Source organism: Lagopus muta, chromosome 7, assembly GCF_023343835.1.
Source record: "Lagopus muta isolate bLagMut1 chromosome 7, bLagMut1 primary, whole genome shotgun sequence".
In the NCBI taxonomy this organism is placed as follows: domain Eukaryota; kingdom Metazoa; phylum Chordata; class Aves; order Galliformes; family Phasianidae; genus Lagopus; species Lagopus muta.
In genome coordinates this window covers 42,263,916-42,285,560 of record NC_064439.1, presented here as the reverse complement: position 1 = coordinate 42,285,560, position 21,645 = coordinate 42,263,916, and the positions used below count along the sequence as shown (strand labels likewise).

Sequence of the window (21,645 nt, the reverse complement as noted above, 5' to 3'; positions counted from 1 at the left end):
CTCTTGTTTCCAAGTTCCAGTAGTTATTAAAGCTTTGCTATCTGGTGGTTGTTGCTAGGCAGGAGCTGTCCTGCAAGTGCTCCATCATGGGGGTCAATTAAATGCTATCCTCCAGCAATCTGCTTTGAACTGAAGCCTGTGTGAAAACAAGGAGAGAAGATCCTTGTTCTCTTCATTAGAGAATGATTTGAGACACAGATAGAGACAAGCCTTGGTCACAGCTTTTAATTGCCTTGGAGTGGAGACGGGTTATGGACGGCAATTTCTAGGGCTAAACAGGGACGCTGAATCTTTAAACAGAAAGAAAATGCATCCAAATTAACGTGTCCCATTTGAAGTAGGAATGCAGGCTTTTTATGGGAATGGAGAAGAAGTATGACCACATCACTCTTCAGTATCCAAAACTAAGAGTGTGATGCTGTGCCTGGGCATGAGCCACTCTGGAATTTCTCAAGGAACTGGAATGTCACCTTTCCTTGTGCTCCCTCCCAGCTGTGTTCCACTTGCTCCTGCCAAGCTCTGTGGAAACTTCTGAAAGTTGCTGTGAAATGTTCCAAAGTATCTCCGATCCACAACTTCAGGACAGAGCTGGCACTCCAGTCTGACACACGACACTAATGGTGGCTGCCTGCATGGGTGCATTTCCCAACCAGGAGCTGTGGGTTTGGCTCCAGCCTTCAACACACTGACACTTCTCCCTGTTTTTCCACACTGCAGGACCTCCCTGGCTTGCCGTGGCCTTGTCTGATGAAGGAGAAGCACCAACGAGGCCTTTCAGCCAGGCGCAGTGCCTGCACACCATGGCAGAGCTGTCTGGATGTGTCCCTCTGATGGACCAGCTTTCTCAGCAAGACTCTTCTTTTCTTTTTTTAATCAGAGGGCGGTGAGGCCCTGGCATAGCTGCCCAAAAAAGCTGTGTGCCCCATCCCTGGAGGCACTCAAGGCCAGGTTGGATGGGGCAGCATGAGCCAGTGGGTGGCAGCCCTGCCCACAGCAGGGGGTTGGAACTGGGTGGGCTTTAAGGACCCTTCCAACCCAAACCATTCTGCAATTCTGTGATTATATTTTTTCAAGGGTCTTTGCCTTATGCTGAGCAAGTCTCCACAGGGGTCACATTGCTGGATTTCTGCAGGCTTCTGGAAAAACCTTACAGAAAAGCCAGAAGGATTTTTGAGCTACAGCTGATTGTTTGCTTTCATTTCTAGGGCTGCAACCATGCCCTTGACAGAGAATTGGCAAGCATTGTCTGTGCAAAGAAACTGTGGTACGTGAGAAATCATTGGATAACAAAACAAATCTTAATTGCATAAGAGCCCCACAGCACAGAGCTGACACCGATGGCTGCTGGGTTTCTCTGCTACAACATCTCTCTTCTTTTTGCTGCTCAAGCTTCTCATAGGAAGAGTTCAGCTACTTATGGATGTCAAGATTTGCTAGAATTTTTGTCTTTTCTGCTATGGGCCCTTGGCAAAGGGGCTGAACACAGTTTCACCCAGCTGCAATACAGAGTGGAATGGCCATGTTCTGCCAAATGCACTGAATGGGAGAGTAAGGTCATCATGGCTCATAATTTCTCACTTGGCTTCCTCACACTTCCCTCTTCCCCTCTGGACAAAACACTTAGAATCATAGACTCACTGAATGGCTTGGGCTAGAAGGGGCCTGTCGTGAAGGCGACTGAAGTACTGCACGCTTCACTCTTAAGAGAAAGGCAGAAATATATTTATTGAGATAAATAGATATAAGATGGTAATTTGAATAATGGTGACAGCAACGTAACGAGATTTGAAATGGCTAGATGTTCCTGACTACTTGCTACACAGAGTGGGGAGGTGCATAATGAATCTAAGATCAAATAATAGCAAAGCTAAGACAGCTTAAAAACAATAAATTGCTTTCTGAGGATCTGTCTGCAAGGCTTCACCACGTCCTGGTGAATCTCTGTGCATGTGTTAAGTAACCTCAAGAGGTGTCCGTACTCAAGGGGAGATTCTGGTTTGCAGCCAGCTGCTTGCAGAAGGAACTCTTAGAGGGGTTCTTGGGCTGCTTTCTATCTATGGGGTAAGATGATTGACTCATAGTCACACAACCTAGAATTGGTTCTGTTAAACCAGGTGTCTGGGCACCGGTGGTGAAACCTTGATTGTTATTAGTTCCAAGGACAAGATCTTTTGCATCTCATCATGTGCACCAGGCCTTGGGCATAACGACCAGGTTGGGTGCTGGGCAAGGAGTGCACCATCACAGGGGCCTAAATATCATCTACTTCCAACCCTCTGCTGTGGGCAGATGCCACACTTAACTGCAGTCATTTTTAGTTGCCTTGTTTTTGTGTTAGAGACAGAAATATCTGTGCCACGTTTCCATGCCTACTCATATTTACAGAGTTTAGTCTGTAATCCAGAGATGAAAAGCCAAAGGGAAGGGCTGCTAGCACAGTGACAGTGAAGCAGGCTGCCTCCAGTCTCCCTTGCTTTGCCATGAGCCGTATCTCCCAGGAGAGCAGTTGCGCAGAACAGGAGGTCAACACAAACCTGAGGACAAGCTAACCGCAAAGTTCGTATTTCTTACATCCTTAATGATGTTCAATGAGCAAGAAATTGTAACCATGGAAACTAGCTTAACAAAGGTGTGATGTCTGCTGTCCTCAAGGGTCAGGCAAGGCTTCTGCCTCTATCAGCAAAGTTTGTCAGAGGAAAGGATGGCTTTCCAGCGGCATCTCAGGTCAAACAGCTATATGAAAATCCACAGCCCGGTAATTAGATGTGTGCCTGACGTCACACACATAGGACATCCGCTGATCCCAGCTCCTTCCTTTTTGAGCAGTCAGTATAAATTTAAGATACAGTTAGCTGAAGTCTCTCCAGGAAATGCTGGAATTGAATATAGCATGAAACCAAACCTATGAAATCAATTGTTTCCTATTGCTTTGCTGTAGGCTGTAAGATATGACGTGGACATTCAAGATGCCGCTCAACACTTTTGTTAGATACTGAGCAAACAGAACACTGTATTTCAGGGCTTTGACTGTGAACCTGCTCTCACTGTAACAAGACATATCTCTGTCGAGTGTGCTTCTGAATTCCATCCAGGGTTGATAGCAGGCAATTAATTCTTCAAGGAATTCCTGTTACATTCTACTCCCACTGTATTCTTCCTAGAACCATATTAAAGCAAATATCACGAGAACAGAGAGAGAGAAGAGGCCTTCGGCAGTAGAGACTGAGAGATCTCTCTGACTACTCCAACACCAGCAGCAGTGACAAGACTGACTGATGCAGCAGCTCAATCCTGTTGCACCGAGGTGGAGTACAGCCCTGCAGGAAGCCTGTGGGGACAGAGGGCTCCCACATCAAAGTTGTATAGGTATGTTGCACCCAAGGCTGGGCTGCCTTGGAAAGGCCAGCTTGCTGGGGGAAGCAACTTTGAAAGTCTATAAAATGAGATATGAGAAATGGAAGGATTTGTGGTTGTTTGGCCAAAGAGAGCGTGGGGGATTGATGCAGGAAGGGTCTTCAGATACTTCAAGGGTAGATATAAGCAGGAAAGGGCTGTTTTGCTGGGAGGGGGTTGTAAGAATGACAAGAAGTAGCGGGTTTAAATTATAGGTGGCAAAATTTAGATTTTGGCTTTAGATGTGGGATTCATTTAAGCAAATGTAGACACCAGCTGTATAAATACACCACTTAGGCTTATCATAAAATCATAGAATGGCTTGAGTTGGAAGTGGCCTTAAAGCCCACCCAGTTCAACCCCCATGCCATTGGCAGGGTTGCCATCCTCTAGATCACAATGTCCAGGATTCCATCTAACCTGGCCTTGAATATCTCCAGCAGTGGGGCACCCACAACTTCCTTGGGCAACCTGCTCTAGTGCCTCAATACCCTCTGATTAAATATTACAATATTTCCTCATGATATCTAATCTAATTCTCCTCTCTTTTAGTCTAAAGCCCCCACCCCCCACCCCCCCCCGCCACCCCCTTGTTCTGTCACTATCAGACCATGAAGAAAGTCAGTCTCCCTTCTTTTTATAAGTTCCCTCCAAGTACTTGAAGACCACGAGGTCCTCCCAGAGCCTTCTCTTCTCTAGGCTGAACTTCAGCCTTTCTTCATAAGCTCGGCACTCCAGCCTTCTGATCACCTCTGCGCCGTTCCTCTGGAGCTGCATCCTGCTCTCACATCCCTACCTGTTCAAGTCTGCAAATCTGCCATGCATGCAAAACTCGGCACTGGGGGTCACTGACCCCACTTATCCTAATTTGCTAAGATAAAGAGCAGGGTGAGCTGCTGTATCCAACTAATGCTGCAACCGCCAGCCTGTATTTAGCAGTTGCAGCATGTATCTGGGAACCCTAATGGCTGGGTTAGTAAGACTGCACACTCTATGCAGAACAGAAAAGTCTCTGCTTCCTGCTGCCTCTTGGTGGGAATCGACCCTGTGTCATGTCATGCTCTCTGTGTGTCTTTCCATGAACATTAAGGGGAGAAAGGAAGGGGGAATGTCACAGTGCTAAAGAACAGGTTTTCTCTCCAAGCTGACTGCATGGCACAGGTGTCTGTGGAGCACCATGTGAGCACCATGGCTTTAGAGATGTGAAGCATTAGTGTGTGATGACCGTGATTCATATGCAAAATTTAGGTGAGTTTGTCAGAAGGGAATAAATTAAATGATTACATTTCTCAAAACAGTTCTTTCCCTTCACCATGTTGATTTCTGAGACACAAACACCACTTCTCTTTTTTTGTAATGCTTTATTTCGTTACTGACTGTGTGAAAGGCCAGCAGCAAATCTTGTACCTTGCAGAGAGCCAACACTCCATATTCTCCTTATGTGTTCCTTGTTGTTTTTTTTCCTTTGATAAGCGTACAACAAAAATGCAGGGATGCTGGTAAGAGCTAATGGCAGGAGTAATAAAAAGAGCACATTTGTGCATTATTATTGTCTCTAGAGAAAAAAAATAAATAGCAACAGCTGTAACACAAGGAAAAAATCTCTCTGGCCACAACAAATGGAAATCAATGTTTTATGCACACCTCTACTCTAAACCACAGAACTGAAAATGGATAAAGGTCTGCTTTAATGGTCTCCTGATGAAATGTAATGATGGACATTTTTACTGGCCAAGAAAGTCCAATCCTGAAGCACATTTTACTTACAAAAGCACGTTGAACATTGAGTCACGGATAAACCACCCTGCCTTTGAAACTCTGCAGGCTCCTGTATATTTTATCAGATACAATAAATAAATACCAACCAAAGAAACGAGCAGGAAGTCAGTACACAGGAATTAGGTTGCTACTTGTACAACACAGCTAACATTTGCTACAGCGCCAGCAGAGGCATTAAATCAATACTTGAGAAGTTAAGGTGTTATCAGGAGACAAGTTGCTATAGATAACTTCTAGTTTAATTGTATTACAGGTGAATACGCCAGCATAGAGGCTTAATGATGTACTTTTGAAACACTTTCCATCTTCAGAACTCAACCTGCCTGAGACGCATAGGTAAATACCAACCTCCCTCCACAGCTGACTTATTTATCAGCTATCAGCAGGCAGACCATGCTGGTGAGCTACAGAGATGAATTTACAGCTCAGCCATGGGAGTCACTTGGCTGTCTGCACCTCAGAGCCATTTCATGCTGCCTGTTGCTGCTGGCCAACTCCTAAAGCAGGAGAGTGATGGACGGCTGTCAGCAGGAGTCCCACAGCCTCCTCTTCAGAGGATTTCCTCGCTGGAGCTGCCTCCAGGCCTGCTCAGGCTGCTGGGTCTGCTCTGCAGGCTTATCCATCGTCTTTTAAGCAATTCCTGGAGACAGACAGTGCCAGTTTATTCTACTTCTGGAAGAGCTTCCTCATATTTGCCTGAAAAAAAAAAGAAGAAAAAAGGCTCCTGACTTCATGTTCCCAATGTAAATTGGGAGAAATGATGCTGAAACCAAAGGGGTGGCAGCATTAGAGTCAGAGTGGCTACAGGGGAATCAATTCCTTCTCATTTCTTGCTGTGCTGCAGAGTCAAACAGAGTAGGAGGGACATTTCACTAAAGAAAGAAATGTTCGATGCAGACTGTACTAGAGCCTAAGACCATATAACAGATGATGTATGGCCACTTTTAACATCTATCCTAGTAGGCTGGTAGCACTGTAACACATTCACAACATTTATCATTTCTTAATTCACTACAAATCATGGACAAGTCAGTCCTTAAAGACAAATAGGTGATTCTTTCTGGATGCTGACTTACTGGCATAACCACCCATGCTACTCTGGTAGGACATGGCTCTGCTTCCAGGGGAAACTGCTGGCACTGTGATCAGGTTGACAAGAAAGAGCAGGTACGTCTACATTCCTTTGGGTAAATCCACTCTTCCTGGGTATGCTTGAATGTTAATGGCACTTTATGGTACTGTGTAATAATGGGGTGGACAGTGAATGTGCATGTGCATCCCATTTCTGTGATCTAACCTATCAATGAGACATTCTTGTTCATTTTGCACAGGCCAGAATTTGATAGCACCATCAGACAGTGTGTTTATATCATAAATCCACTGCTGCTAAAGCAAGTCCCCAGCTCTGAGCAACGAACACGGATACACCCTGCACGTACCTGCGTATCTGTGAGGATCTGAGTCCCCTAAAAGTACAGGTTGTATTCAGTCCCATTCTTCCTCACTGTACTTTAAGAGAACTCACACACTTTAGTTGTAGCGGCCTGCCTAAACGTTGTGCTTGCTCCTTTTAACTTTGTGAACTGTTTACCCCCAAAATGAATCCCTACAGAGAGTCTTGACAAGTTTGGACAGAGGTTCAGCTATTTGGACTGAAGACACAAATCTTTTCATCTCCAGGTCTCCCATCTGAAAAGATAGTTCGAGCCCATGAGAGCTGAGGGGCCAAGAGAAGTGAAACCCAACCAGACTGAGAGGCAGCCCAGCAGCCCTGAGAACAGTCCAGGGTTTAGGGACTGACTGCAGCCGACTGTGAGCAGGCATGGGACAGAGTGGAGGGCACACTGCTGGGGCCGTGGCTGTAGATATTGAGTCATGCCCATCAGAACAGGCTGACTGAGCTCTAAAAAGAGGGCATTCATGCTAGCTTTTGCAAAATCTATAGTAATATCCTCTCTTTTTTTCTTCTTTTTTTTTTCTTCTCACAGAGCAGCTCTGTGTGAATCATGTTACCATCAAGATATTTTGTTGCTCATAGCAGAGATCCAATTTTCACCACGACTGTCTGCAGTTATTAGTTATTATTCAAACACAGGCTTTTGCTATATGTCTCACACAGTTTTTGCTTCTTTTTTGTCTTTCAGTTTTTAATGTGAAGATGGTAATCTGATTGCAACTTTGGCCTTTAGAACAAGATGTGGCTTGTTTTTTAAATAGTATTTTCTGCATATTCTACACATAAGCATAACCTAATCAGATACAATAAGTGGTTATTAATAACATGAGGCATAAAATATCTGTGCAGAAAGACTATAACCAAATGCACTGCTAAATTAAGATATCAGTTGTATTAGTGCTAATCTCTCAGACCTTTGGTCATGAGCAGCTCTCACCTAACAGCATTAAGTGAAGTTGCCACATCGGCCAGGAATGGGGTCTTCTGTGAGGACAACAGCAATAGCTGGTTTATTTTGTCTTCATCTTCCAACAGAAGCCTGGAAAGAAGAGCATTCAAGATATGCAGTGAGACATGATGGGAGCGTGCCTTTGTTCAAAATCACTGTGCATGGAGAATTCTGTGCATTGGTCAGTGAAAAGAGGGAACCATGAAGTTGTGGCAGGGGCTAAAAGCCAAATAGCCAATGGCCAATAGAATGGCAAATAGATTGTGTTGAAAACAGAGGAGCTGGTGCATCCTCCTTTCCTTACACTGCATCCAGACTCAGTGCTTTATAACTGATGATGAAATATCCATTTCTTCAAATCACTGCAGTACACAAAGTTTTAATTCTTTTGTGAATTCCTTTGCTCCACACTTCACTCACTGCAGTCAGTGTAAGGAAACCTTCATCACTCTTTGCTCATGTGCGAGCTCCAAGCCTAGAAGGATTAGCATTGCCTGTAGCAAGTTTTTTGCTCACATATTACACTGCTGCCTAAATAACCACAACCTGTAAGCATACTGAGCAAAAACAGGCAGTAGAGCAGCTGTAGGAAAGAAAGAAAATAAAGATGTGCTAAGGGAGAAAATGTTTGGGACTTTTTTTAACTCTAATACTCCAGACAAGCATATAGATAAAGTATGCTTTTATCATTGAGGAATTCATACACATTCTCATGAATATTTGGTTTTATTGTGAATATGGGACTGGAAAAAATTGGGAAGTAGCTAAGAATAACTATCATTTGCCAAATAACAGCAGACAGCACATGCTGAGAATCTTGGCATAAATGTTCTCTGTTGCTACAGCCAACCTGCAGTCCTCCACACTGAGGATTTTGATATTTGAATGTATTACAGACCTGATTAACTCTTTCATATTTTCCAGCTTACCAGTTCCATGAATATCAGAGTTAGAATGACTTAACTGGGAATTTAAGCAGCTTTTTAATTGGAAATGACCTTAACTTCTGTTATTCATTACCATAGGCTTCTCACTACGTTTTTTATATGATAGAAGAAAGATAGCAATAGAGACAATATGACAGCCAAGAAGATACTAAAAATAGTGCTGTTTTCAGCTGAATCATAGATTATCTGATGAACTTAATTAGGAAATGTTCAAAAAGTGATCATATTCCTGTCACTATGGTAAAAGACCTTCCAATTAGAGCTATGCTGGGGCTGTTCTCATGGCAATCTGCAGGAGCTGCATGCACAGTTCTCAGATTTATTTTTAAAAAACCAATTCATTCAGAGTTTATGCTTCAGGACTTTTGTTTTTCTTATAATGGCAAAGCCACTGATGTCTGCTTCACTGTGCCCTGCACATGTAGGGAAAAAGATTAGCCAATGTTGTTTTCTTTCTGTATTTAGCAGTGGGAGGAGAGTAAATCGCTGTGACCCATTCCACCCACTGAACTTCAGTTAGCATTGGGCAGAGCCATTATCAGTCTCACTGGCTGAACTCAGGGACAGGAACGCTACACTGCCATAGGCACAAAAACATTCCAGTCGTAGGAAGAAAATGAGAGCAGCATCCCTCTGCTTCAAAGCAGCATGGACTAGTGCATGTGAGTGTTACGATCGCAATGCCGGGATGAGAGGATGTAAGTCTCCAATTAAGAACTGGCATTACATTTGTCAGGGGAATCCACTCTCACACCGCTGTAGCTAGAGCAAATCCTATGGAATTATATTCTATCTGCATGGCATAGGAGCATTCCCAAGGCAGTATCAATAACTTTTCATAGTAAAACACTGGAAAAAAAATTATAGAACGCACCAAAAGGGCCTAGAAAATTCTCTCACACATTAAAGATATCAGTACGTAGAATCCTGAAATAAACTATGTTGGAAAAGACTTTCAAGATCATCAAGTTCATCCATTAACCTTACTTGCCAGTTTCCACAACTAAACCTTGTCCCTAGGCACCATCTCCACGTCTCTCAAGTGCATTCAGAACAGGGACTCCGGCACTTCCCTGGGCAGCAGGTTCCAATGCCTTCCATGAAGAAATTCTTTCTGATATCTGAGCTAAACCTCCTCTGACCTAACTTCAGAACTTCCTCGCACCCTATCACTTGTCACCTGAGAAAAGAGACTGATATCCACCTTAACATAGACTCCTTTCAGGCAGCTGTAGAGAGCAATGAGGTCTCCCTTCAGCCTCCTCTTCTCCAGACTGAACAGCCCCAATTGCTTCAGCTGCTCCTCACATATCTTGTTTTCTTGTCCTTTCATCAGCTTTATTGCTCTTCTCTGCACACACCTGAGCAACTCAAATCCTTCCTGAAGTGAGGAGCCCAAAACTGAACACAGTGCTTATTGCATGCAGAGGGACAACCACTGTCCTAGTCCTGATGGCCACACTATTTCTGATGCAGGTCAGGATGCCATAAGCTGTGACCAGCACAGATGCACTAGCTTTTGTGAGAAACTGTTGTTTGGAGCTGCTGTAAATTTATTCACAGTAATATCCACTGTAATTGTTCTTCCAGGGAGAGAAGGAAAGGCCATGCATGGCTGGAGAAGGAATGAGGCCTCTGTCTTCACGCTCTTAGCCACTAAGTGCTCCTTACAGTTAGAGGGGTAGTGTCGGAACTCTCAGACTTGGGGAAAGCACAGGACAGATGCAGAGCTCTTGGAGCAGAGGAGGGCCACTAAGATGATCAGAGGGCTGGAGAACCCCTCCTATGAAGAAGGGCTGAGGGAACTAGGCTTGTTTAGCTTGCAGAAGGCAAGGTGCTGGGAAGACCTCGTTGTGGCCTTCCAATACTTGAAGGGAGCGTATAAACAGGAGGGAGAACGAGGGTTCTTTACAAGGGTTGATAGTGACAGGACAAGGGGGAATGGTTTTAAACCGAGATAGGAGATGTTCAGGTTAGATATTAGGAGGAAGTTTTTCACACAGAGGGTGGTGAGGCACTGGCACAGGTTGCCTAAGGAGGCTGTGGATGCCCCATCCCTGGAGGCATTCAAGGCCAGGCTGGATGTGGCTCTGGGCAGCCTGGTCTGGTGGTTGGCAGCCCTGCACATAGCAGGGGGTTGGAACTGGATGAGCATTGTGCTCCTTTTCAACCCAGGCCATTCTACTGTGCTGTGATTCATTCTATGAAAATATAGGGTACTGCAAGACGGAATTGGAGATGCTCATGTTCCAAAAGTGGGTTTCTCTGTGTTATGAAAATGATTTGCCCTGACATTGTTAAGTGTTTTACATGTCCTGGAGGAAAAGAAAAAAATTGAAGAATTCATGGTATGTATTGCCTGAAGAAAACAGTTTCCAGTTTCCATTTAGAAGCAACTATATTGCTGGCATAATTAGGCTCAACTGACATTCCCCAGAGAAACTGATGAAACAAGTAGTGCAAGAAAAGAAATGAAATAGCCCCATGATTAAATCTCTGCAAGCTACCTCCACACCATTTTTTTCATATATTTACCTCCTAGAAAGTGTTTCATGCACATTGGGGGATTCTTTCATATACTTGTGGATTAATGAGAATCTCTTCCAGTAACATTCATCATGTAGTAATGACTTGTTTTTAATATATCATCTCACAGCAGCACCTTTCAGTGGGAAAAGCATTTCCAGAGCACAGCTATTGCCTGGCTAAATTGTGGATAAAAATGTGTGGAATTAATTTAACAACTTGAGGCTGAAACATTGTTCTTCAGTGAGAAAAAGAACAGGGCAGGAATAAAATCATGGTCATGTTTTGCATTTTTATTGTCCTTTGCATGCTCAAAATGCCATATGGGATTCAGCAAATTAATCCATTCACAGTCTGAGAAGGGTGAATATTGTTTCCTCTACAGATAGAGAAACAGAGACAGACAGACTTGCTGTTTTCAGAAGGCTTGAGCGCGCACAGACATCAGCCTGAATTGTAGATACATATCACTTCATAAGAGGAGGGCTGCAGCGTGTTGTCCTGGCTGGAGTCACACACCAATAAAGCCAGAATGCTGCTGGACCAGCACTGGCAGAATCCCTCTGTTTGTATAATTCTTCCATGTACTATCATCCATGCAAGGGCCTTCCGCTTCTGCAGAATTCAAGCTTCAACTGAAACGTAGTGTTTCTGACACTGTACGTGCGTGCCTGAGCTCAGTGCAGCTTTTCTTGTTGGTGCTCTTCTAAGTGAGATCACTGTTTCTCTGGCTGTGCAGGGCTTTCTCAAGGTGGGAGATACCTGTGCTTGGTTAGAAGAGAGAGAAGGATGAGGTGCATCCTGCACTGCAGTCAATAAATAAGTAAATAAGAAGGAGCAGATCTTGAGAATGATTTATTTTCAATGACAGAAGAAAAAACTGAGTGAAACTCAGGGTAGACTGACTATAAGAAATGAAGATAAAGTAAGCATTCTTTCAAATACATGAGTGATGAGATACTTGCAATACAGATCATCAACATGCCATAAACAGCATACCAGCATGTAGTCTAGTCAACAGCACTGGTCTGGCCTGGGAAATACAGGCACACCAGCACTATTTCAGTTCAAGTGAAAAACTTTAAGATAATTCTAGTGAGCATTCTTGTGCTGGACAAAAGAAACACATGCCTGTCATGGATCAAAGCAAGATGTGATGCAAGAAACTTACATATTCAATAAAAACAGCATTTAGCACGTTTTCCTTACAACTTCAGAGAACATCTGAAGAATGCTAGACTGGAGAGTGTGAGCAAGAGAGTGCCTTGCCATTTTGCTGTATGGTTTCCAGCAATATCTAGAGTGATTTCTTTCCTCTTTTTATCTACAGTACGGAGGTTCCACCCCTAATTTTCCTTTAGTCTCCCAGTTCTTCACAGGTTCCTATTTTCTTTCACCATCATTTTTGTCACTTGGCCAAAACTGCAGTCCATTCTTCAGGTAAAACACTGAACATTTTGATAGAATACAAAGCACGGAATCAAGCTCTTCATTCCCTTTTTGCACTATTATCTTAATTGCTGTTTTTCCCTAGTTGGTATTTCTCAACTTGTTTGCAGAATGCACTGGCACGTTTACTCATTTTTATATGCTTCTATTTCTTGGTTTCCTTTATTTTTCGGTGTTCTTCTGCATCTTCATTTTAACCACTTCATGTTGCTTAGCAACACCCAGAATGACACCAGCAAGGTAAGGTCCCACTGCTTCTAGCAAGTCTCATCATACAAGGAACAAAAAACATAATTTAACTTCACACCCCCTGTAAATACACTGGTTCAGAGCAGCACTGATCTACAATTCGCTTCATTAATCAGGTGTTTTTCCATGAAAGTTAAGAACAAGTCAAACACAGAGAAACACAGGGAGTTTCACAGGATATTTGAATCTCACACTTTTATTTTGACACCAGTAGCTTGTTGACACATCAAGAAAGCCCAAATCAGAAGTAAGGTTTTGGTGACTGGCTTTGCCAACGAGCACATCAACAGACCCCTCTGATTGTTATACTGATGACTATTGGAACATGTTTGGTTTGTGAGATCTAATTTGGCTACAAATCTAATTAAACACGATGCAGACATCTCTAGTAAATCCCAAATGTTACTGCAGTCTGCTCCCTCCCTTGCCATACAGAAGAGAACCAAACAAACAGGCTAAGCTAGATTACGATTATTTTTTAATTTGCAAAAGTTTGGAACACTCATTAAGCCTGAATTATTACAAAGGAGCATCAAGAAATGCAGTTCTTCATCTGTCATTGATCACTGGAGAGAATGCTGTGATTAGAACAGCTTACAAATAGAGGATTACAAAAGTATCTTTCTTCTCACAAAATCACTTTTGACTCATATGTACTTCTGATCTTCCCAGAGATACTCTAGTTTGGAAGGAAAAATAGAAAACAATGTTTTTGTCTTAAAACATGCTTTTAAATGTGAGTTACAGCTTTAAAAGATTATTTATGCTTTTAAATCTGATTGTTTGTGATCGGATGTTCCCATATCTCCCCATAATCGTGGAGCATTTCTTTGAAAAATCAAGGCCTTTCCCTGAAATACGCTGTGAAAGAAAGTGACATTTACTCAATGAAATGCATTGAAAAACCATTGGCATTTTCAAACCAGCTTCAGAAAGAAGCTGATTTTCCAACCAGCAAAGCTTTACACTGTACCAAGAAATCCCAGCTTTAGACTTACTTAGAAACGATGTGTGTAAGAAACAGGGAGGAACAACAAGGCACTACCTACTTTTGCATCTAGATACACATCTTTAAAATAGACTCTGATCTTTAGTCATAGCAAATTTCAATTAACTTCATCATTTGATTTCACTGGGCTTTTGTTCAGCCCCTGGGATCGTGTAATGTCGGCCCTGAGGACACTTCTATTCAGCAAGCTGAGGTCACGATGAATAATACTTACTCAGACAAGCAAGGCATTTAATTAAAATTTTTAGGGCCTGGTTCAGTAGCCCTTACTCACACTGAGTAATATTTACTGCACAAATGGTAGTGTTGCAGCGCATGTTAATCACTGAAAGCACTAATGAACTGAAGAAACGACAGTTCTCATCTTTACCCAAATATGGATATCAGTGCCCCAAACATTCACATATATCCTGACATATAGAAACTGCTCTTGATTAGTAAATACCTATTGAACTGCAGTATACTTACATAATATACAACTGCAATTGCACTGCATGACATCTTCATCTTTTTATCATGGGAATGCGTGTGAAACCGAATAACACCAAAACTGTATCCATGTCAAAACTAATATTCATCTCTATGCTTCTAATATACCTATAAAACAGAACTAAGCAAATATGTGAGAAAGAGAAACATATTTCTGGTGTCAGAATACAGAGGACATAAAAGTATGGCAGTCTTAACAGCAGCATTTGAGCCATTGAGTACCTCCTAGTGCCGAAGATCTCTCTAGAGGGAGTTCCTGGTTCTTGGAATGAAAACATAATAATCCAATTTAGTTGAATTACATGAAAAGGAAATTGACAAATTACCTCTGTTTCTAGGTATCCCTTACCTTCCAGTAAGCACATACATAAATAAAGTCAGGCTCATGTACCAGGGAATGCGATCAGACAAATAGTAAAGGAAAACCAGTACAACTTGTTCAGTATTATTTGTTTCTCACCACCCTTTTTCTGACCTGAATAAATTCTCAGATCTATACGTATGAATACATATGTACACATACGTCCACCCTGAGTATATGAAGGGGTATATATGGATGGCTCTGCTCTGATGCCGACAACAGGCTTCAAAAATAAATCCAAATGAATAAAAAGGGCTTAGAATCATCCTCAGTAAAGCGACAGTAAAACTCCACTGCCACTGAAAGAGAAAATAGATAGACATTTCAGTGTCTGGAGTTGGAAGCTGCAGCTAGCTGGCATGGCGTTGTATCATTTTACATCACTTTGGGCTTGAATCTTCCAGGTTTAATTCAGACCAAACTGCCATGGATGCAGAGGAAAGCAGTGACAGAAAGGACACCATCTGTTGTTACCCCAAAGCAGTGGTTACCAAGGGGCACAGCAACAGCCACAGCTTGGGAAGCAGGGTTACTGATTGATGCTGGAGCACCACAGCAGTGCCCAGAAAAAAACGACTATCTGTGTAATGCATTTCCACAACAACCACTCCAGCCCATGGCTGCTGATACTCACTGCCGGGTCAACTCTGGCCCATCAGCGATCACCAGGATTCCAGAATGGCTGCAGGTGCCAAACTGTGCAACTGTCCTCAGGAGAAACTGCTGCCACCTCACTGCCAGCCGAGGCTGGGAGATGTCAGCCTACGCCTGGTGCAGGCATTACTCTATGCCCTCTGTTGTGCCAGGCAGTCCTTGCTTACAAGGGACAGAAACACCTGTCCTCTGTGAAGGGGATGTGCAAAACCCTTCAGCAGTCCAAGGAAAATGCATTCTTTAACTGAGAAGTGCTCTTTACACTTTGTATCCAAGATCAGTAGTCCCTGAATGCCTCCCACAATGGCAGTGCCTATTTATGCGGTTTGTATTCAAGCTGATGTTGGCAGATGTTCAAAGACACAGTACCAATTTTAGAGTTCTTAGTAGGTGTATAAGAACAGCAAATAAAAAGCCTTTAATAACTGAAGCTGCCTGCTCCTGACAGCAGCATCACTCCCTTGCTTATGCTGATGCAATTCAGAAAGAAAACATCGGCACATCACCGGTGAAACCAGGATAAGCAGGAAGAGATTATAACCTTGAGTACTATGCACCACAGCACAACTTCAGCAGGAGTTGTTAACTCCGACTAAATGCACCTCATTAACACGAAATGCTTTCCTGTCACGGCCACGTTTCCAATAGTTATTGAGTATGCAGAGCATTTATCTTTTGGGAAGGTGTTTAACATGACCTGATTCTCTCGGTAGCCTTGCCTTTCGTTATGAAAAGGCTTGTATCTCACACAGGTCATTGCAGGCAAATAATGGCACTCCAGCAAGATGCATTTCTGTGCATCTCATCTCAGATGCAGACAGAACACACAGTGCAATGTGCCCTTTGCTTCAACAGGTCAAAAGCAAACTTCTTGTGGCAAGCAGACCCTCTGCTTCCCAAAGAACCCCGTGGCTACATTTACTCCAGGGACATGCAATCAACAGGAGAAACGGTGGGTGTTGAGGTAGCACAGTGACATGGAAGATTTTAAAATTGTGATTTCATTTATTTAGGCAGTTTATCAATCTGTTTTTTATCTGCATTTTCTTCCAGATATTGCAAACACGGAGCATGCATTTTTGTTATTTTGTTCTCAATTAAAAAATATAGGAAAAAAAACGTCCTTGATCAAGAGAATCCTAAAAATTCAATCCTTCCAGGTTTTTCATCCAGTCATTTCCACCCAGACCGTGGGGAAGGAAGCATTACAAATATACCAGATTAGCCTCCAGAGTGAGTTTGTATGTTTCCAACAAATTAAAGACACTGATGTTGACAAAGGAAGGAGAATTCCTATCGCAAGTCTTTCTCATTTAGCTTATATATTGATTGCAGAAACTTCAGCTGGACTAATTGTGTCTAAGGCAAGTGAAACAACTTCTGGTAAGGCTGAAGAATTCCAAGCATGCACCAAGCGACACTTCACACTATGCAACTGCCTGCTTGGATAGGGAAGAAATCTTGCAAACCTTTCTTTCTTACACGCTTGCACAATCTAGCTGTGAACCCGCGGTTTCTCTTCACTCTCCACCCCACAGACTGCAAGGTGCAAGGTGAGCAACCTTATAGAATTGGAGCTGAGAAAGAAGCACCACATCACAATCCCTTCAGCACATGCATTGGGTCTGAGCTGCTGTTGTGGAATGCACTTGGTGGAGGTGATGAGATTCACCACTGTGCTGCTTGTAGAATGTCTCAAAGACCTTACAATGATCTTCCCAGGACCAAAACCACCCAACCTCTAACTGGTGAGAAAGCCATAGCGCTTGAGCCGAGCCAAGCAAATACCCTTGGAGGACCTCCAGAACAGACATTCTCCATCCCACCTCACCCTGACGTAGCTATACAACCTTAACTTACTGCAAAGATACGATAAACACCATTCAGAAAGGGCTTACAGCTTCCCTTTTCACCACCAACCCCATTAACAGCCTCTCACGGGGAAAGATGAGCTTTGAGGACAGGTTGGAGACAGGTTGGCTTAACTCTGATGTCTATCCTGGTGGAAACAGACTCACAAAAGTCTTAGGAGGTTCTTGAAAGAAACCTCTGTATTAAAAGCCAAATAATGTGGAGATTCGGTAATAAACACACACTACTTCAGCAGGGAAATACAGTGGGAAAGGTTCGTTCAACTTCAGCAATAACAACAGACACACTGCTTCAGTTCTAGACCCGCCAACAGGAGACGTCCCTTGCTGTAAGTAACGAGAAGACCCGCTCAGACTGCGCTCATACACACAAAGAAAAACCGCCGACTACAGAAAATGCGGTTGAACGGGAGGGTCTTTTATTTTCCGCGTAGATTTTGGAGGGGAACGCTTTTTTTTTCCTTTTTTTTTTTTTTCTAAAAAGTTGATTTAAAACGGTTATTAAAGGTACAAAACGAGCACACAGGATGCGGTCGTGGCGGCGGCGGGGCCGAGGGGCGCGGGGCAGCGGATCCCCTGCGGCGGCCGCTCGCGCAGCGCACCTTCACACGCTTCACACACGAGAACAAACGCGGCAGGAGGGGCAGCGCGCACAGCCCGGCCCGCCCGCGTCCCTCACAGCACACGACGAACGATGGGGGTCCCGGGATGGCTACTTGCTGGCGGCGGCGGCCGTGCCGGCGCTGCGGCGCTGCTCCATGCCGTTGGGCAGGAAGCCGGCGATGATGGGCACCGGCCAGATGAGGGCGGCCACGCTCCACACGATGATGACCAGAGTCATGAAACACGCCACCAGCGTGGACTCGATGGGCTTACGGTTCATCCGCCAGCCCGGCTCGCCCTTCAGCTCCTCCAGGCTGAAATCCAAGCAACAGAAATTGAGCGGCTCCCCCTGCAGCCAGTACTGGCCGGGCTCGGCCGCCGGCGGGTAGGACAGCGAGGAGGCGGCGGGCTGGGGCTGAGGCTGCGCTTGGGGCGCCGAGCCCCGCAGCCGCCCGACGCGGCGGCCCCGCACCCAGCTGCAGCCCACGCACAGCCGCAAGTCCTGCTGGGCGCCGCCGGCCGCCAGCCCCAGGTGGTCGATGACCAGCGGCGGCCCCACGCGGTGGAAGGCGGCGGAGAAGAAGGCCCGCCCGTGGCTGTTGGTGGAGAAGAGCAGCAGGTCGCACTGGATGCCCAGCGGGCGGCTCCAGCGCACCAGCAGCGAGCTCAGCATCTGCCGCTGCACGCTGATATTGCAGTGCGGGTCCTCGGCGAGCTGAGGCTGCTGGAGCCGCGGCTGCTGCTGCTGCTGCTGCCCCGAGGAGGTGGGGGCAGAAGGGGACGGCTCTCGGCTGGGGGTCGCCGGCGTGCCCGGGCTGGCGGTGCCGCCGTCCTCCTTGCTCGCTGCCCCGTCGAGGTCCATCTCGAGGCCGGCCGGGGAGCGGGAGGAGGAGTTGGCAGGCGGCGAGAAGAGCTCCTGCTCCTCCTGCCCGCCGGCGGCCGCCGAGGGGCTCCAGCCCTGGCAGGGCGGCAGGCAGGCGGCCAGCAGCGCCGGCAGGAGCAGCGGCAGCATGGCATTGACTTAGCGCCGGAGAGGAAGGCGAGGAGCAGGAGGAACAGGAGGTCGCATGGCGCTGCCGGCCGCCACCTGCGAGAAGAAGCACGCCGCTCTCGCTGAGAGAGCGAGAGAAAGGGAAGGAGGGTGGGGGCAGGCGAGGGGGTGGGAGCGGGGCTGGGGCTGCCGCGGCGGCGAGCCGAGCGAGCCGGGAGCCTCGGTGACGGCAGCGGCTCCCCCTCCCCGCCTCCTCCGCCCCCGGCCCGGCCCGGCGGCTCCCGGCGGGCGGGAGGAGCCTTGCGGGCGGCGCCCGCGGGCCGGGGCGGCTCTCGGCCCTCCTCGTCCGCTGCGGGTGGCCGAGGCTCCCGGTGCCCCCGGGGCCGCGGCGAGTGGGCGGGCGGCCCGCCGTGCCCGAGCCCGCGGGCCCCTTCGTTCCTCCTCTGTCGGCCCCGAGGGCAGCTTCGCGGGAGCTGCCCTGCCTGGCGTCTTCTTCCCTGCTCCGGAGCCAGGGGAGGGGGAAAGAGGCTGCTACGCGAACGATGGGGTGGGAGCAGCAGGTGGGAAGGAATCGCATCTAGGAATCGAATTTACACGCATTCTTCTTCGCTTTAGAGGAAACGCGGTGTTCACCCGTGGGATACGGTGCGGTGTTCGGGAACCTGCCGCGTTGCTGTGGCGATCCGGGTTCGGAACCGGGAGCCGCTCCGCAGCCGGCGGCCGTGGCACTCCCATCACCGCGTGTTGCCCTGCCGGGCCCCGCCGCACGGATTGAAGCTTGTAAACGCGTCCCGAAGAGCACAGAGGCAGCGAGTAGTTAAGCTAGCTGTGGGACTTGTGTGCATTGTTCGGAAGGCTGCTTTGTAATCGGGAGGTTGCAGTCAGTCTCGGTACCCCGGCTTGTTTTGTCACTCCGTGCTGCTGTAGCGTTACTCTTGACACAGAGCCTTTGGAAGGGGCACAACGGGTCTGTCACAATGAACACTCGTAGCCTTTACCTATGAGGCTATGAGGTGGAGATAGTTATGTTTTCCTGGCAAGTGTTCAGGACTACGATTGTTTTCTTTGCCTTTGTAGCCCCTTTTTTTAGACAGAAACGGAAACTGAGCGGAGGAATCAGTACAGAAAACAGGTTCCGAGTATGTATGGGACAACTGATGTAAACAACAGAACTGAACTCCATGGGGCACTCACTCCTTCCAGGCTGGCATTGGTCCCCTGTCAGAGTCACGGTGAGGGGGCACATGGGCACCTTCTTATGTGGAGGAAGAGTTAATGCAATATTAGCCCCAACTATTTCAACTGAGCAAGGGTAGTGAATGAGACTGGCAAGTAAATTTTACATTTACTGCAATTCAACATGAATGAATGCAGTGAATCAGTTCTGTCTCCAAAGTCATTCCTGATATATCATGAGAAAACATGGAATTGCTTGCTTTCTATGCAAAAGAGACCCAAGCACCAGAATTGATTCATATTTGATTCCAGATCAGTCCAAAGGGTGCTGTCTACGAGATGTTTATTGTTTGTCTGGGTTCTTAGTTTGGCTTATTGCAGAGCAGTGTGCCTGATGAAGCATCCAAAGGAAGCTGTCTGATTCCAGTGGGTTCTTGCTCAGTTGTGACAATACAGTTAATGCAATTTTCAGTTCTGTTTCAATGTCTTTTATTCAAGAGATCTCTGATACTTTTTGTTGTCATTTGAATGTGTATCTGCGTCTCTTGATGCCCTCTGTCATATCCAAAGTTCTGTGCTACCAGTTTTTATGTCGTAGCTTGTCTATGGACCCCAAAACAGTTGAAACAAGTGTACTGGTCTGTAGCAAATAATACCAAAATTCTGCAACCACTCCTGTGTATAAATCACATCTCATTGGGATTTTGGCACAAGGGACTGGAAATCAAACTAAACTTCATAAATAAGATTGGCTCCTGAACACTTGCAGTGTGTGGGTGGGAAACATTCCCAGGCAGAGCTTCAGCTCTTTTGGTCAGAACTCCCAGCACCCAACTGAATGCTGCCAGGGGTATTTGAGAGGATGCTTGGGAAGGAAGAGTTGAGCTATATTTCTTTTCCTGAAAAGAAAGATAACTTGCCCCAGGAATGTTAGATCCATTTAGCATCACTTGGACTACCATGGCAAAGAATTAAAACAAGACCGGTTACCTGAGGTTGGAGATGCATGGGTGCTTCAGATCTATTCCTCTTCATCAAGGAATAATTGAGCAAGCAGGTACAAGAATAAAATGTGGTAGATCAGTAGTTGATAGCCGTCATCCAGCAGGACCCTTTGCAAATATGTAATTGATAGGTGTATCAAATATAATTAATCTTGGCATGGATTCAGTCATTCAGTGAGGTTGCAGCACTCTTGAAAACTTCTTCTAAGTAGTACACTCTGTTCTGTGGTTTTCATCCATAAATATCAAAGAACACGGTTGTTTTATGGCTGGGAAGGCAGAAGCATAAAGAAATTGGGTGGCCAAAGGTGACCCACAAGTCAGAGACGGATCATGGAGATCTTGCAGGTTTGATGCTGTGGATGTAACTATGATGGCGATACGTGCCAGAGGTCACCGCAGCATTTGTCAGTGTGGTAGAGAGGGTGTGCAGTGGTCTATAACCATGAAATCTTAGAAGGGAATAGTAGAGTAATAAGGGAGTAGGAGTGTCATGAGACAGAGCACAGAGCTGTTGGGAGGATGAAGGCTAATAGCAAAGGACAATCAGAATCTTTGAGAGTCATTTTAATAACGATTTTGCAAAGGACTTTTATTAAAGCAATGCTTGTGAAATGATATCAGGACCATTTCTGCCCAAGTGGTGTTAAAACTGCGTCTCATGAGGATCTCATTGCAGCTAGTAGAAGCTGACCCCAAGAAGGCACAGATTCCAGTGGCAAATCCCTAATTGCACTGA

At 45.6% G+C, this 21,645-nt stretch overlaps 1 protein-coding gene across 1 annotated transcript; it reads right to left on the bottom strand.

The window, feature by feature from the left end:
- Window positions 1-16,820: 16,820 nt before the first annotated feature.
- Window positions 16,821-18,867, bottom strand: TMEM158 (transmembrane protein 158). The gene has a single exon (XM_048952137.1). The coding sequence runs from the start codon at window positions 18,745-18,747 to the stop codon at window positions 17,845-17,847; it is 903 nt and encodes a 300-aa protein (XP_048808094.1). The 5' UTR covers window positions 18,748-18,867; the 3' UTR covers window positions 16,821-17,844.
- Window positions 18,868-21,645: the final 2,778 nt, after the last annotated feature.